Source organism: Hyperolius riggenbachi, chromosome 7 (assembly GCF_040937935.1).
Source record: "Hyperolius riggenbachi isolate aHypRig1 chromosome 7, aHypRig1.pri, whole genome shotgun sequence".
NCBI classification, from domain to species: Eukaryota; Metazoa; Chordata; class Amphibia; order Anura; family Hyperoliidae; genus Hyperolius; species Hyperolius riggenbachi.
The window spans coordinates 22,860,206-22,877,589 of record NC_090652.1 but is presented as its reverse complement, the minus strand read 5'-3'; the positions used below and the strand labels follow the sequence as shown (position 1 = coordinate 22,877,589).

The 17,384-nt window shown below is 50.8% G+C and overlaps 2 protein-coding genes across 3 annotated transcripts in view; both read left to right on the top strand.

Annotated features, from left to right (window-relative positions):
• The window catches only part of LOC137524143 (zinc finger protein 260-like), a 51,671-nt gene extending 38,135 nt beyond the window's left edge, over positions 1 to 13,536 (top strand). The window contains exon 5 of the mRNA XM_068243706.1: positions 10,644 to 13,536. Coding sequence (XP_068099807.1) covers positions 10,644 to 11,734 — 1,091 coding nt within the window. The 3' untranslated portion in view covers positions 11,735 to 13,536. The remainder of the gene's footprint in view (positions 1 to 10,643) is intronic.
• The window catches only part of LOC137524137 (zinc finger protein 436-like), a 297,499-nt gene that overhangs the window by 58,801 nt on the left and 221,314 nt on the right, over positions 1 to 17,384 (top strand). The gene's annotated exons all lie outside the window — the stretch shown is intronic.

The window sequence follows — 17,384 nt, the reverse complement described above, 5'->3', positions numbered from 1 at the left end:
CTGTTCTGACCGGTTGCTAGGGCTGAGATCCCTCTAGCACAGCCTTTCTCAACCTTTTTACCTTGGAGGAACCCTGTAAATAACTTTTGGATCTCTAGGAACCCCTGCAAACAATGTTTTGGTCTCGAGGAACCCCTACATTTATTTTTCAGGAGGCATGGTCTTAAATAGGTTAGGCTGCTAATTTCACTATCTCCTATTACACTGCCACTCCTTATACTGTCTCCTGACCCCCCAATTTAGTGCTTCTTGTTACAGTACCACCTATTATAGTGTGCTCTATTATACTTCCCCTACGATGGGGTAAAATGCCAAGGAACCCCTGCAGAGTCCTCAAGGAACCCTGGGGTTCCAGGGAAGTTGGGAACCCTGGTTGAGAACGCCTGCTCTAGCATGTGTCCCAGGTTTTACTGACTTCTATTATGCAATGTGCCCTGTAATGTGCAGTGAAACATATGTCTGCTGTATTTAGCTTACGGAGACAACAAAGGATGATTTGCATATTCAGCAGTGATGCATCATGGGAGATATCATATGCTCACTCCAACCTGAAATATCACAAATACCTTCTGTTTTAAGAAGCCAAACTTTTGTTTTGCATACAATTTTAGTAAAAAGGTTTTTTGGTCCTTTGTAGCCTCTAACACACTCCTAGGAGTTCTGTGTAATCTGTAATACAGATATTGAATATGTATTTTAATACAGTCAAACGGACACACAGTGCAAGTAGCTTTCAGCATATTATACAATAGTGCTGCTGCTGGCAATCTCTGCCACTAGAGCACGAGCTGCACACCTCAGCAGTGGCGGCCATTTTGCTGAAGCCCAGCATTCCCAGCCATAGAGAGGAGGCCACACCCCCAGCTTGCTCTTGCTCTGGACAACGTGTGTCCCCCCAGCCATGTGAGAAGCCCCCCTGCAGCCAGGTGTGTGAATGCTGAGTGGGAAGAGGAGGAGAGGGATGAGCTGTGTGTTTGGGGGACCCTCACATGGTGTAGAGACCCCCTTTGTGAATCAGCTGTTCCTCCAGACTTTGCAGCAGCTCTGCCTGTGTCTCCTCTCTGCTGGAGGTGCTGCCTGTGTCTGCTGCAAGCTGCCATTATCACCTCAGTAAGTGTCACATTTATATTACTCTGTGTGTGTATGCAGTGTGTACACATATAAACATGCAGTGATGCATTCTGTTACAATGCAGAGGGATTTCATTAGGCACACAATGGGGCATGGTGCCCCTTCAGCCGACAATTATTGCATCCGCATATGTGCACGTACCATATTACTGTGTGTGTGCGTGCGCTCATAGTGTCATAGTGTGTGTGTGTGTGTGTGTGTGTGTGTGTGTGTGTGTGTGTGTGTGTGTGTGTGTGTATGTGTATGTGTACAGTGTACTACTACGTATGTGTGTGGGAACAATGTAATACTGTGTGTGTGTGTGTGTGTGTGTGTGTGTGTATACAGTGTATTACTATGTGTTTTTGTACACTGTAATTGTGTATATGTGTGTGAACAGTGTGTGTGTGTGTGTATATACAGTGTATTACTACCAGTACGTGTGTGTTACTATGTGCATTATTACTATGTGTGTACAATAGAGCTGGGACCCACTACAGGTGCTTTGCAGCAATCGTTAAGTGTGGCTGCGATTTGCTAAATCACAGGCAGATAAACAGCTCCCGCTGCTCCTGCACAAGTCCTGGTGGCGTTACTTACTAATCTCCCTCTAGGTTGCCATGAATAGTGAGAAAAGATGTAATACAGCTTCCAGCTAATGCTGGCGGACGAATTACAGAGGTTTTTGTTGTTGTTTTTTTTTTTTCGTAATTTGTGCTCAATCTTTTGACAGTGCCCAAGTTACTCACTGGGCGCTGCTTTAGCCATAATTCATAAATACGGACTATGGTGGCGCCGGCTGCGCCCAAATCTCCTGCACTGTTTTTACAGTGTTCGGAAGCTGCCGCATGCAACGGCTAGTGGGCAGCTGTCCTGAGCTCAGATATGCATTTTGCTCTGTTGCCCTCTGACCATGAAATTACCAGTCTATAATTGTAATGGTGAGTTTATTGTAGCTGGGAGAGACAGAATAACAACAAAAGATACCCTCATAAACCCAAAGCCCCGAAGTCAGAGCTTGATGTGCGTTGTAATGAGTGAATCTAGTCTCCATCCTTATATAGCTCTACAGGCCAGATAATCCTAAGTCTATTCTCCCCCCTGTGTAGGTCACGTGACCATATCAATGAGGATGGATGAGGACCAGAGTCACATGACTGAGAGGATAGTAATGCTCAGCCTGGAGATCATCTGCCTGCTGACTGGAAAGATGAGGAGGATTCTGGGAGGGCTGCCTGGTGAGGTGAGGAGAATTCTGGGAGGGCTGCCCAGAGACACGAGGAAGGTTCTGGAAGACACACACACACGCACGCACACACACGCGCGCACACACGCGCGCACACACACACACACACATTTTTTCTGCTCTGGTGACGCTCTGCCGAACTCTACTGCAGCCGCCATCATCACCTGCTTGTCTGCTGGCATTTCCTGGCACTTGTGCAGATAAGATGTTTCTATACTCTGTAAAAGTCATTGTGCAGCTGCCAACAGGAGTGACATGATCAGTGCAGATACGTGTGCAGTACCTGTGGCTGCCATACATGCTATAACATCTCCACCACCATGTATAACTAATAAGCGGCTATGCTTTGCATCCTGGGTAGTTTCTTTTCCTCTCCACACTTTCCTCTCACCATCACTCTCATACAGGCTCATCTTGTCTGTCCGTAACTACTTCTTACAGGATTCTCCCCCTGCACAGCCATTCTATATATATCTGTGTTACTCACTGCCTTCCTATACCATCATCACCACAACATGTCAGGCCTGTGCTGGGTGAGGAGGATTCTGGGAATGTACATGGTGATTGCTGTTACTGTGTGTTATTACACAGGAGTATGAAGTAGTGAAGAAGACATCTGGTGAGACTCCCGGTAGCCGTCTTCATGGCCCATCCACCATCTCAGTGCCTCCACCTCACTCCCCGACACCTCAGAGAAACAATGTAAAGAAGATTCTAGAAGTCATAAACAAGATGATTGAGCTGCTGACGGGACAGGTGAGCAGTGCTGAGGATTATGGGAGATTATGCTGCATCAGCAAGGGATGTGTGGGAATAGTGACTATTGTTGTGTGTGCCAGGTCCCTATGAGGTGTCAGGATGTCACAGTCTATTTCTCCATGGAGGAGTGGCAGTATTTAGAAGGACACAAGGACCTCTACAAGGACTTCATGATGGAGAATCAGCCGCCCCTCACATCACCAGGTAAGAGCAGTTCACAGGATTCATTTAGCTCCTCCCATTATCTGATAAGCACATTGGCCTCAAGCACCTGCTAGATAGAAGCCATTGGAATCAAAATTCTTAGTCACCAATCATCAGACAATCCTTCACTGGAAATCCGTGCACGAAAGTTAAAACGTGGTGTATAACAATGACTCTTGGGAAGCCCCTCATTTATTTTGTAGCCCCCCAATCCCATCTGAAGCACCTCTCACCTTCCATGTACAGCCTGTTAGGAAATGACTGTAAAATCTCTGCTGATCCCCATCTAATAAGGAGCTTATTATAGAGCAACTTTTTCAAACCTATGGCACCCATGCCCAAGCTGGGAAGCAGAGCCATCTCTGTCGCCACTGCTGATGGCTGCCCTGTGCTCCACGGCCCACTTCTGCCTAATTAAGTCATTCACATTGTCCCCAATCCAGGGTGGAGACTTGTCACTCTTCTGCCTCGCGGCTCCGGTCACCATGGTTACTTTCATCTGCTGCCTTTCATGATAATGTCATGAGAGGTGGCGGACCAAAGTAGCCATGGTGACCGGAACTGAGAGGCAGAACAGCGGTGAGTTTCCACGCTGGGGCCAATGTTGGTTACTATAGCTAAGTATGCAGGAGGGGCCGCTGAGCACAGGGTAGGGAGGGGGAGCCAAGGTGACGGTGAGAGGAAAGCAGAGGTGACACAAGGGAAAGCAGAGGTGATTCAGGTGGGGAATCGGTGATGACACGGGGGAGCAGAAGTGACATAAGTGGGAAGCAGAGGTGACACAAGGGTAAGCAGAGGTGATGGAGAGCAGATGTGATACAGTTAGGGAAGCAGAGATGACAAAGGTGGGAAAGCAGAGGTGACACAGGGGAAGCAGAGGTGATGGTGAGCAGAGGTGACACAGGTGGAAAAGCAGAGATGACAGGGTGGAGCAGAGGTGACACAGGGGAAGCAGAGGTGACACAGGGGAAGCAGAGGTGATGGTGAGCAGAGGTGACACAGGTGGAAAAGCAGAGATGACAGGGTGGAGCAGAGGTGACACAGGGAGGAGCAGAGGTGACACAGGGAAGCAGAGGTGATGGGGAGCAGAGGTGACACGGGGGAAAGCAGAGATGATAGGGTGGAGCAGAGGTGACACAGGGAGGAGCAGAGGTGACACAGGGAAGCAGAGGTGATGGGGAGCAGAGGTGACACGATGGAAAGCAGAGATGATAGGGTGGAGCAGAGGTGACACGGGGGGGGAGCAGAGGTGACACAGGGCAAACAGACATGATGGTGAGCTTAGGTGACATAGGTAGGTAAAAAAAATAATAGTTTTGTTAATTGCCACATTGGGTATAGCACGCATATTCGGTATATTGTGTTTATCAGTCTTTCCCTGTTCATGTCTAAAGGGCTACAGGGGAATGTGTGCTGCTCCTGCATCTCGTGTATTGTTTACGTTCTGATGTCCCACCCGGCAGTATATCGGTACCAATGGAGTGAGTAGCAGGACAGGGTGGCTCCTCCCATTGGCTGTTTCCGTTGCCTGTACATTTTACCCAATGGCTGTTTATTAGTTAATGACGGTTGCAGGCTTATTATTTATTGGATTAATATAGCGCCAACATATTACGCAGCACTGAACCATAAATAAGGGGGCAAACAATGATAATCGGGGTGACAGACATGTAGGCTATACAAGGAGGGAGAGCCCTGCCAAAAGCTTGCAATCAAAAGGAAAGGGTTGGTGACAGGATAGGGGGACTTGGCAAAGAGATTGGCGTAGTGGGGTAGGCCTTTTTGAAGAGATGAGGTTTGAGGGCATGTTTGAAGGTGCTGAAGGAGAGGGCAAGCCTGATGGACAACACGCTTAGAGGTAATATTTGACTCTCCTCTCTTTCTGAGTCCTCTCTTAAAAATCTATCTCACATCTGACCTTTTCTCACTGAGGACACAACTAAAATGTTAATACATGCTCTTATATCTTGTCTGGACTATTGTAACATATTATTTCATGGACTACCAACTAACAGACTGGCACCCCTCCAATTTGTACTGAACTGGGCTGTTCGACTCATTCATCTTTCTTCTCACTTTTCCACTGCTGAAGAGCATCTCTGCCAAGCTCTATACTGACTACCAATCAACCAGAGAATCCAGTTCAAACTCTTAACCCTAACCTACAAAGCTCTGCACAGTCTCCCCCTGTACATTTCCTCACTAGATTCCAGATACCAACCCAACCCCAATCTCAGATCTGCACACATGTCTGCCTCTAGAATTACCTCCTCGCAGTCACGCATACAAGATTTCTCACGTGCTTCACTCCTTCTCTGGAATGCCTTCCCACAACACATCCGTTTACTTTCCAAACCTTTGATATCTCTAAGCGCTCTCTCAAAACTCTTTTTCCAACAACCATACGCTTTACCTTAGACCATTCCTCAGGCCAAGTTGCACTCCTACTAGATATCCTAAAAACACACTGCCTCCAAGTATGTTTATTGTATACTACCCCACCTCTTGTGGCCCCCCTATTCCTTTAGTTTGAAGGCACGCAAGGGCAGGGCTCTGTCACCCTTTTGTGTCTTGGAATTCATTATACATTTTATTCATAATGTTACTTTTCTCACTGTAATTACCAATTCTCCCTTTTGTATGTCTGTATTAGTATGTACCCCATGATTGCTTCTTACTTTGTACAGTGCCACGGAATATGGTGGCACTTTTTAAATCAATAATAATTCAAGATAAAATTTAATGTTGAATGTTACCTGGCTGCCTAGAAGGAGCGTGAGTATATACAGGGAGGTGCATGATAGACCGGCCCGGCTGCCTGGCAGGAGCATGAGTATATACAGGGGGGGGTGCATGACAGACCGGCCCAGCTGCCTGGCAGGAGTGTGAGTATATACAGGGGGTGCATGAGAGACCGGCCCGGCTGCCTGGTAGGAGTGTGAGTATATATAGAGAGACGCATGAGAGACTGGCTCAGCTGCCTGGCAGGAGTGTGAGTATACAGGGGGTCCATGAGAAACCGGCCCAGCTGCCTGGCAGGAGTGTGAGTATATACAGGGGGCACATGAGAGATCGGCCCAGCTGCCTGGCAGGAGTGTGAGTATATACAGGGGGTGCATGAGAGACCGGCCAGGCTGCCTGGCAGGAGCGTGAGTATATACAGGGGGGGGTGCATGAGAGACCGGCCTAGCTGCCTGGCAGGAGTGTGAGTATATACAGGGGGTGCATGAGAGACCGGCCAGGCTGCCTGGCAGGAGCGTGAGTATATACAGGGGGGGGGGTGCATGAGAGACCGGCCCGGCTGCCTGGCAGGAGTGTGAGTATATACAGGGGGCGCATGAGAGACCGGCCCGGCTGCCTGGCAGGAGTGTGAGTATATACCGGGGGGGTTACATGAGAGACTGGCCCAGCTGCCTGGCAGGAGTGTGAGTATATACAGGGGGGTGCATGAGAGACCGGCCTGGCAGGAGCGTGAGTATATACGGGGGGGGGGGGGGGGGGGTGCATGAGAGACTGGCCCGGCTGCCTGGCAGGAGCGTGAGTATATACAGGGGATGCATGAGAGACCGGCCTGGCTGCCTGGCAGGAGTGTGAGTATATACAGGGGGCACATGAGAGACTGGCCTGGCTGCCTGGCAGGAGTGTGAGTATATACCGGGGGGGTTACATGAGAGACTGGCCCAGCTGCCTGGCAGGAGTGTGAGTATATACAGGGGGGTGCATGAGAGACCGGCCTGGCTGCCTGGCAGGAGCGTGAGTATATACGGGGGGGGGGGGTGCATGAGAGACTGGCCCGGCTGCCTGGCAGGAGCGTGAGTATATACAGGGGATGCATGAGAGACTGGCCTGGCTGCCTGGCAGGAGTGTGAGTATATACAGGGGGCACATGAGAGACTGGCCTGGCTGCCTGGCAGGAGTGTGAGTATATACAGGGGGGTGCATGAGAGACCGGCCCGGCTGCCTGGCAGGAGTGTGAGTATATAAAGGGGGGTGCATGAGAGACCGTCCCGGCTGCCTGGCAGGAGCATGAGTATATACAGGGGGGTGCATGATAGACCGGCCCGGCTGCCTGGCAGGAGCGTGAGTATATACAGGGGGGGGGGGGGGTGCATGAGAGACCGGCCCGGCTGCCTGGCAGGAGCGTGAGTATATACAGGGTGTGCATGAGAGACCGGCCAGGCTGCCTGGCAGGAGCGTGAGTATATACAGGGGATGCATGAGAGACCGGCCCGGCTGCCTGGCAGGAGTGTGAGTATATACCGGGGGGATTACATGAGAGACTGGCCCAGCTGCCTGGCAGGAGTGTGAGTATATACAGGGGGGTGCATGAGAGACCGGCCTGGCTGCCTGGCAGGAGCGTGAGTATATACAGGGAGGGGGTGCATGAGAGACCGGCCCGGCTGCCTGGCAGGAGTGTGAAAATATACAGGGGATGCATGAGAGACCAGCCCAGCTGCCTGGCAGGAGTGTGAGTATATACAGGGGATGCATGAGAGACCTGCCTGGCAGGAGCATGAGTATATACAGGGAGGTGCATGAGAGGCCGGTCCGGCTCCCTGGCAGGAGCGTGAGTATATACAGGGAGGTGCATGAGAGGCCGGCCCGGCTGCCTGGCAGGAGCGTGAGTATATACAGGGGGGCGCATGATAGACTGGCCCGGCTGCCTGGCAGGAGCGGGAGTATATACAGGGGGTGCATGAGAGGCCGGCCCGGCTGCCTGGCAGGAGTGTGAGTATATATAGAGAGACGCATGAGAGACCGGCCCGGCTGCCTGGCAGGACTGTGAGTATATACAGGGAGGTGCATGAGAGACTGGCCCGGCTGCCTGGCAGGAGCGTGAGTATATATAGAGAGACGCATGAGAGACTGGCCCAGCTGCCTGGCAGGAGTGTGAGTATATACAGGGGGGTGCATGAGAGGCCGGCCCAGCTGCCTGGCAGGAGCGTGAGTATATATAGAGAGACGCATGAGAGACTAGCCCAGCTGCCTGGCAGGAGTGTGAGTATATACAGGGGGCACATGAGAGACCGGCCCAGCTGCCTGGCAGGAGCGTGAGTATATACAGGGGGGGGGTGCATGAGAGACCGGCCAGGCTGCCTGGCAGGAGTGTGAGTATATACAGGGAGGGGGGGGTGCATGAGAGACCGGCCCGGCTGCCTGGCAGGAGTGTGAGTATATACAGGGGGCGCATGAGAGACCGGCCCGGCTGCCTGGCAGGAGTGTGAGTATATAAAGGGGGGTGCATGAGAGACCGGCCCGGCTGCCTGGCAGGAGCATGAGTATATACAGATGGGTGCATGATAGACCGGCCCGGCTGCCTGGCAGGAGCGTGAGTATATACAGGGGGGGGGGGTGCATGAGAGACCGGCCCGGCTGCCTGGCAGGAGCGTGAGTATATACAGGGTGTGCATGAGAGACCGGCCAGGCTGCCTGGCAGGAGCGTGAGTATATACAGGGGGGGTGCATGAGAGACTGGCCCAGCTGCCTAGCATGAGTGTGAGTATATACAGGGAGGTGCATGAGAGACTGGCCCAGCTGCCTGGCAGGAGCGTGAGTATATACAGGGGGGGGGGGTGCATGAGAGACTGTCCCGGCTGCCTGGCAGGAGTGTTAGTATATACAGGGGGGCGCATGAGAGACCGACCCGGCTGCCTGGCAGGAGTGTGAGTATATACAGGGGATGTATGAGAGACCGGCCTGGCTGCCTGGCAGGAGCATGAGTATATACAGGGGGGTGGATGAGAGACCGGCCCAGCTGCCTAGCAGAAGGGTGAGTATATACAGGGGCAGGTATGAGAGACTGGCCCAGCTGCATGGCAGGAGCATGAGTATATACAGGGGGGTGCATGAGAGACCGGCCCAGCTGTTTGGTAGGAGCATGAGTATATACAGGGGGGCACATGAGAGACCGGCCCGGCTGCCTGGCAGGAGCGTGAGTATATACAGGGGGTGCATGAGAGACCGACCTGGCTGCCTGGCAGGTGCGTGAGTATATACAGGGGGCGCATGAGACCGGCCCAGCTGCCTGGCAGGAGCGTGAGTATATACAGGGGGGTGCATGAGAGACTGGCCCGGCTGCCTGGCAGGAGTGTGAGTATATACAGGGGGTGCATGAGAGACCGGCCTGGCTGCCTGGCAGGAGCGTGAGTATATGCAGGGGGGTGCATGAGAGACTGGCCTGGCAGGAGTGTGAGTATATACAGGGGGGTGCATGAGAGACTGGCCTGGCTGCCTGGCAGGGGTGTGAGTATATACAGGGGATGTATGAGAGACCGGCCCGGCTGCCTGGCAGGAGCGTGAGTATATACAGGGGGGTGGATGAGAGACCGGCCCAGCTGCCTAGCAGAAGGGTGAGTATATACAGGGGCATGTATGAGAGACTGGCCCAGCTGCATGGCAGGAGCGTGAGTATATACAGGGGGGTGCATGAGAGACCGGCCCGGCTGCCTGGCAGGAGCGTGAGTATATACAGGGGGGTGGATGAGAGACCGGCCCAGCTGCCTAGCAGAAGGGTGAGTATATACAGGGGCAGGTATGAGAGACTGGCCCAGCTGCATGGCAGGAGCATGAGTATATACAGGGGGGTGCATGAGAGACCGGCCCAGCTGTTTGGTAGGAGCATGAGTATATACAGGGGGGTGCATGAGAGATTGGCCCGGCTGCCTGGCAGGAGTGTGAGTATATACAGGGGGTGCATGGGAGACCGGCCTGGCTGCCTGGCAGGAGCGTGAGTATATACAGGGGGGCACATGAGAGACCGGCCCGGCTTCCTGGCAGGAGCGTGAGTATATACAGGGGGTGCATGAGAGACCGGCCCGGCTGCCTGGCAGAAGTGTGAGTATATACAGGGGGCACATGAGAGACTTGCATGGCTGCCTGGCAGGAGTGTGAGTATATACAGGGGGGTGCATGAGAGACCGGCCCGGCTGCCTGGCAGGAGTGTGAGTATATACAGGGGGGGGGTGCATGAGAGACCGGCCCGGCTGCCTGGCAGAAGCATGAGTATACAGGCAGCCCCCGGCCAGTCGGTCCCCGTGTGCCTCTTACTCTATCACTGCTGTGTGTCCTCTCCGGCTTACCTGAAGCCTGTGTCACCTGCATGTGCTGCCGTATAGGTAACACTCTCATACCGCAGCAAATGGAGGTGACACAGGCTTCATAATGCCGGAGACCCCACACAGCGGGAATAGAGTAAGAGGAGCACGGGGGTCTTTCCTGCACCACCCTGTATATTCTCTTGTCATTATCTGTCACTGCTACGGCAACACACATGACTGCTGACAGGACAATGACTGTTCTCTGACTGTTATTATTTCTCCAACAGATTATGGTGCAGAAGATAATGGTGCCGCACTACATTTACCAGCAGGAAACTCCATTGCTGATAATATACCCAGCAGACGTCACCATGAGGACAAATCACCAGATCTCTCCAATCCTGAGGAACCTTCTGATAGATCCCATCCTGTTACCTCAAATACCCATCCTTTTTTATGTTCTGATTATGGGAAAGGTTTTCATTTGAAATCTGGTCTTCTTACACATCAGAGACCTCACACAGGAGAGCGTCGCCACTCATGTCCAGAGTGTGGGAAATGTTTCAGTCAGAAAACTTATCTTGTTAGACATCAGAAAAGTCACACAGAAGAGCGTCCGTACTCATGTCCAGAGTGTGGGAAAAGTTTCTGTTGGAAAACTGCTCTTGTTAGACATCAGAAAAGTCACACAGGAGAGCGTCCTTACTCATGTCCAGAGTGTGGGAAATGTTTCCGTTTGAAATCTGTTCTAGTTACACACCAGAGAAGTCACACAGGAGAGCGTCCTTACTCATGTCCAGAGTGTGGGAAATGTTTCAGTCGGCAAACTTATGTTGCTAGACATCAAAAAAGTCACACAGGAGAGCGGCGTTACTCATGTTCAGAGTGTGGGAAATATTTCAGTCAGAAAGTTCATCTTCTTTCACATCAGAGAACTCACACAAGAGAGCAACCTTATTTGTGTCCAGAGTGTGGAAAATGCTTCGGTCAGAAAACAAATTTCATTAGACATAAGAGACTTCACACTGGTGAGCATCCTTATTCATGCTCTGAGTGTGGGAAATGTTTCAGTGTTCAGTCTAGTCTTCGTAGACATCAGAGAAGTCACACAGGAGAACGTCCCTATTTATGTCCAGAGTGTGGGAAATGTTTCAGTCTGAAAGCACATCTCCTAGCACATCAAAGAATTCACACAGGAGAGCGTCCTTATTCATGTCCAGAGTGTGGGAAAGGTTTCATTCATAAATCTGATCTTCGTAAACATCAGAGAAGTCACACAGGAGAACGTCCTTATTCATGTTCAGAGTGTGAGAAATGTTTCCGTCAGAAAGCTAGTCTTATAGCACATCTGAAAAGTCACACAGGAGAGCATCCTTAGTCATGTCAGGAATGTGGGGGAAAGTTACAGTCAGGCAGCGTATGAAGCTACGGGGATACAAGCACAAGTCTCCTGGAAGCACATATTATTAGAGCAGCAGCAATGACGTGGCCTCGCAGTGCTGGAACTACACTACAGATGTCACCTGCTCTACATTCAGAACTTCCTCCCTACGTCCTCCAGGACGGCTCCTCCTGAGACTGTGTCTGTCCCTCCCCAAACCGGAAACGCCCAACAGAAGTAATTCAAATACAAACCAATCGGCATAAAAGCATTCCACCCTCCCCCCCCCCCCCCCCAATCAGTTTTTTAAGTGTTTCTGCATCACCCAGAGAGGTACTGCACCTGCTTATTATTTTGAAGTCGGGAATCCTGAGAGCACCTACCCTGCGTTAGGTAGTATTTGTGTAAAGTGATGGTGGTGGGGTCAGCTCGGCTAGGCGGCCTGGTGCGTGGAGGTAACGGGTAACCTGGAGCTGTGTACTGCGCTGTTACTGGGCTCATGGAGTCTGATAGAGCGCCACCACCATGGCTGTATTTCCTCGTGTAAAGGATGAGTCGTTGCCGTGCGTACCTCTGTTGTGGAGTGGGCGGGACGGAGCGGTGGTTTGATCACGTCTATTGGCGTGTGATTGGCTGATGGCCACCTGACTTGCGAGGGGAGGGAGGGCTGGAAGCAGGAAGCGCATTTTTTAAGGTGCGCACTTGCTGCGATGCTCGGCGTTCTGCAAAGGAACTATGGAGCAGTCAGCGGAGTCCACTGCAGCACTGCAGGAGACACCTGCAGAGGCTCCCACAGAGCAGACCAGTGCACAGCCAGCGGTAACAGGGGCAGTTTGCCTCATTTTGATATTATGAGTATAATGCTAATTGTGATGAACAATACGGAAAGTCGTGCGTAATCGCCAATGATTTCTGTATGGTCCAGCAAAGTTACTGTCTGTCAGTTTCACTTTTAAATGGACTAAGCTTTTTTTTTTTTTTTTTTGCCTTCTCCCCATCACCCACTCTGAAAAGGAAGCATTTCACATAGAGGTATTACTGGCAATTACTGGCAAATGGTGCCTTGGAAGCCCGCAGCATCAGATAACAATTCCCCTCAAAAGTTCCCTCCACAAATTTGAATTTAGACAATAGGAAAATCCCATTAATTAATAATTTGAGATGGCGTTATCACAGACAGAAAGCAAATACATTTTCCGGTTTCTAAAAATTAGAATAATAACTCGGTTAATTTATAGCATTCTAGCAGCTATGGAAACCGAGTTAATCAGCTTTTGCTGAGTGCATGTTACCCTATTGCTATTGAGTGTCATTCGATAAAGCGTTGCTTGCAGGTTACAAATCTGCCCTCGGATTAGCTGTGGGCCAATCCAGACAGAATGGCGGAAGTTATTGGTAAATTGTGTCATTCTTTGATTCTAAAAAACTTTGCTTACCTCACTCACCAGGGGGTATACACACCCAGGTTTTAGAAAAGCACAGCCCACCAAGTCAGATTTTATAACAGTCTGGTCCCTCAGCGACCATCTTGTTTTCCCGAATTCCATCAACAAAGAACTTCCTCTAGGCATGCGTTCATGGGAGGACCGAGCGCATGCTTTGTTCAAGGAATCGCCTGCAGTTGAACTGGACTTTATTTGATTCAATATCCCACACGGACTGCATTCAGCTAAGTAAACCTTCACGGTTATTCCCTTTTTTTTTTTTTTTTTTTTGAAGCTATGTGTTTATATGTTAATTAGTGCATGTAAATGTGTGTAATGCATTTTTGTTATTAAAATGTTTAAAAATTGTTTAAACGGCTTTGTCCTGTTCCTGAACATACACAATCATACTTGCTCCTCCAAAAGCATTACCTTGTGTTCTATATTATTTTATATCTACAACCCGTATGCCGGAATCTGGCGCCTATCCCTGCATACTGCTAAAGGGTTAATTAAGTGTTCTCAGTGTGTAAATATTGTTACAGACATGCGCTGACTCGCACGTGGTGGCAAGCATTTGAATTGTATGTGTGTGTTGAATCCTTTGGAGTCAGAATGCTCCGCTCGGCTAGTCGGTTCATAGATTGCAATCCACATATGGGCATCTGTACGCTAAGTGACAGCGAGACTGAGTTTATGACTCTGAGCGATTAACCAAATCAAGGATCGACCCTGGCGGCCCTTGACCAGATCATCAAAATTAACAAATCGGATCAAAAAAGGGGTGGAGCCAGGAGCGGCACACCCCCCTCTTTCAGCGGGCAGCAGGGTCCTGGAAGCAGAGCAGACTAGAGATGGATCGCTCAGTTGGAGGGGAGCCAGCCTTGCACATGGACAGGTAGATGAGAGAGGGGACATGGGTGCCACTGCCAGATATGTGTAGAGCACACATACTGGCTGGAATGTGCTGCTGATTTTAGGCTGTCTGTTCCGTAGTTGTGAACAAATGGGAAACTTTTGGCTCAGAATCACAGCTCAGTAACTTTGCAGACAGCGTGCTGGGCTAGGACAGGGCAGGCACTGTGATTGCAGTGCAATATGATCCTCCTGCACTCGGCTCTAAACAGCTGCACTTCACTTCTCCCTAAATTTATGAGGAGTGTTCAGGTGAGAAACGGGGAATGCTTTCTTTCACTGTGAGACGTTTGCATTCAGAGTATACAGATGAACATATAGGTGAAATATATTTAAAGAGAACCCGAGGTGGGATTTAATGATGTTAGTGGGGCACAGAGGCTGGTTGTGCACACTAACACCAGCCTCCGTTGCCCCATGGTGTGCCTCCAGGACCCCCCTGCGCGCTGCTAACCCCCCCCCCCCCCCCCCCCCGCAGTGCTAGCGACACACAGCGTGTCGCCAGCACAATGCTTACCTATGTGCTGTCTGTTAGCACCGCTCCCCCGCCTCCTCTGTATCGGCGCTACCCGCCCGCGTCCCTTCCCTCCCGCTGATTGGACGGAAGGGAAGTGGTCGGATAGCGCCGATACGGAGGAGGCGGGGGAGCGGCGCTAACAGACAGCACATAGGTAAACATTGTGCTGGCAACACGCTGTGAGTCGCTAGCACTGCGGGGGGGGGGGGGGGGGTTTAGCGGCGCGCAGGGGGGTCCTGGAGGCACACCATGGGGCAACGGAGGCTGGTGTTAGTGTGCACAACCAGCCTCTGTGCCCCACTAATATAATTAAAGCCCACCTCGGGTTCTCTTTAAAGCATATGATTGCAACATGTGGGTAATGTGTGTAAAAAAAAAAAATTCTGCTCTCTGCTCACCCCTCTTCCTTCACCTCCTCCCTTCTCTGTTCACTCCCTGCCGCCTTCTGCTTCCCTAGTAAAATGATTCGAGATTCGGATCAAAGATCCGGATCTTTGCAATGATCCGATTCGAATCATCCGAATCATTGAAAAGATCCAGACTTCCCATCTCTACTATTCAAAGTATCTATAGATGTTATTATTATGAGCACAGGACCAATTGAGAGCTAATAACGAAGTTGAGGGAGGGGGAGCTCCCTAGCATTATAAACCTCATTTTCACAAAATAATAATGTGAGATGCACAGGGGTCTTTAAAACTACAATTTTCCCTGCAAACAGGGAATTGTGCAAATAATTTCACTCACATACAGATACTGAATATATTTAACAAACTCAAAACAGTGCACAAGTAGATTTCAACATATTATGTGCTGTTGCTTTAAATGGGCGGATGAAACATTGACATGGACGGAGCCAGGATTCATAGGGCTATCTTTGCATGAAGCAGAGCTAAGTAAAGTGACAGAAATACTGTGCATGCTCACAGTCACAGAGACTATGAGCTGGGGCAGCTGAGACCTTGCGGAAGCGCATGGATTCGTGACGTCACTACACAAACGCCCATAATCCTGCTGCTGGCAATCTCTGCCACTAGAGCACGAGCTGCACTCCTCAGCAGTGGCGGCCATTTTGCTGAAGCCCAGCATTCCCAGCCATAGAGAGGAGGCCACACCCCCAGCTTGCTCTTGCTCTGGACAATGTGTATCCCCCCAGCCATGTGAGAAGCCTCTCTGCAGCCAGGTGTGTGAATGCTGAGTGGGAAGAGGAGGAGAGGAATGAGCTGTGTGTTTGGGGGACCCTCACATGGTGTAGAGACCCCCTTTGTGAATCAGCTGTTCCTCCAGACTTTGCAGGAGCTCTGCCTGTGTCTCCTCTCTGCTGGAGGTGCTGCGTGTGTCTGCTGCAAGCTGCCAGCATCACCCCAGTAAGTGTCACATTCATACTAGTATGTGTGTGTGTAGTGTGTACAGTGTGTGTATGTGTACATTGTATTGGGAGAAAAGAAAGCCCCAGTGACAACCACTGCAGTGTGTATACAGTGTGTTCTCAGCGTAAATATATGTCAGATGCTAATAATACTGACTTGCCTCCAGATTTTACTCAAATTATCTGTAGCTCGGAATTAAGAGCAATCAGTCAGCAGGAAGTGGATTCCTGCACCTTATTGGCCAGTTTCCCAGCTACATCCAGCTAGCATTTCATTTGCCTGCAACTTGGGGTTACTAGCATGTAATTAGTGGATAGAGAAGCAATCCTGTTGGTTAAGGTGGCCATACATCAGTCGACTTGGCAGTAATCACATCGGAAGGAAATCGGGGCAACCAGGAGCATGCCCAAACGGCATGGTGACCAATGGCAGGCTGAAATTGGTGGCATGGATCGATTGGACATGCTGCGAGATGTAGTGGCTCGATCGGGTGTGTTGCTGTAATGGCGTGTGATATCGAGCAATGGATGCTGCCCAGACTCCCCCCCCCCCCCCCCCCCCCCCCCGGGACCCCATGCAGAATACTTTACCTGTCGGTTTCTGTGGCTGGATCCTTCCTCCATCTGTGTACATGCGCCTCACGTAGTTGCCTGTGTATACGCATGACATCACACACACCTATGTCACACAGGCAGCCACGTGGGGTGCATGTATGGGGTCCTTGGAGGCAGAAAGAACACAGACAGTTAAAAAAATACTCCGGTTAGGGGGGAGGGGGATTGGGGCTTTAGGTACATTTTACATTGTCGGGGGGGGGGGGGGGGGGGGGGGGGAGGGCAGTGGGAGGTGCGACCTCACGAGGCCCAGATTTCATGCTGAAATGGATTGGGAATCGGCCTGCGGTGTTTGAGCATCCAACAAATGAATGGAATTGCATTTTTATGCGCAAAAAAAATGCATTCAACCATGTGCAGTCTATGCACTTCTGATGTTCATGTGGATTGCATCACTGCATTGCTGAAAATGTAGTCTAAAACGGACATATAGGGAAAAGGCCTAACAGCTGGCCACACCTAAATACAGCAAAACTGTCTTAGGCCCAGTGCACACCAAAACCGCTAGCAGATCGTCAAAACGCTAGCGGTTTTGGGAGCAGAGAGCAGATATTTGGCCGGGTGCACACCAAGCAGATTTTGTATGTGATCCACCAGCCGCATCAGCCAGTGAAAACGCTTGGCTATTGTATTTCAATGTGTGGTGCACACCGGTGGTTTGAGGTTTTTTAGCAAACCGCAAACGCGCAGCAGGAGGCGCGTTTGCGGCTTGGCAAAAACCTCAAACCGCCGGTGTGCACCATCCCATTGCAATACATTAGCCAAGCATTTTTCCAGGCGGATGCGGCCGGCGGATCGCTCCAAAAA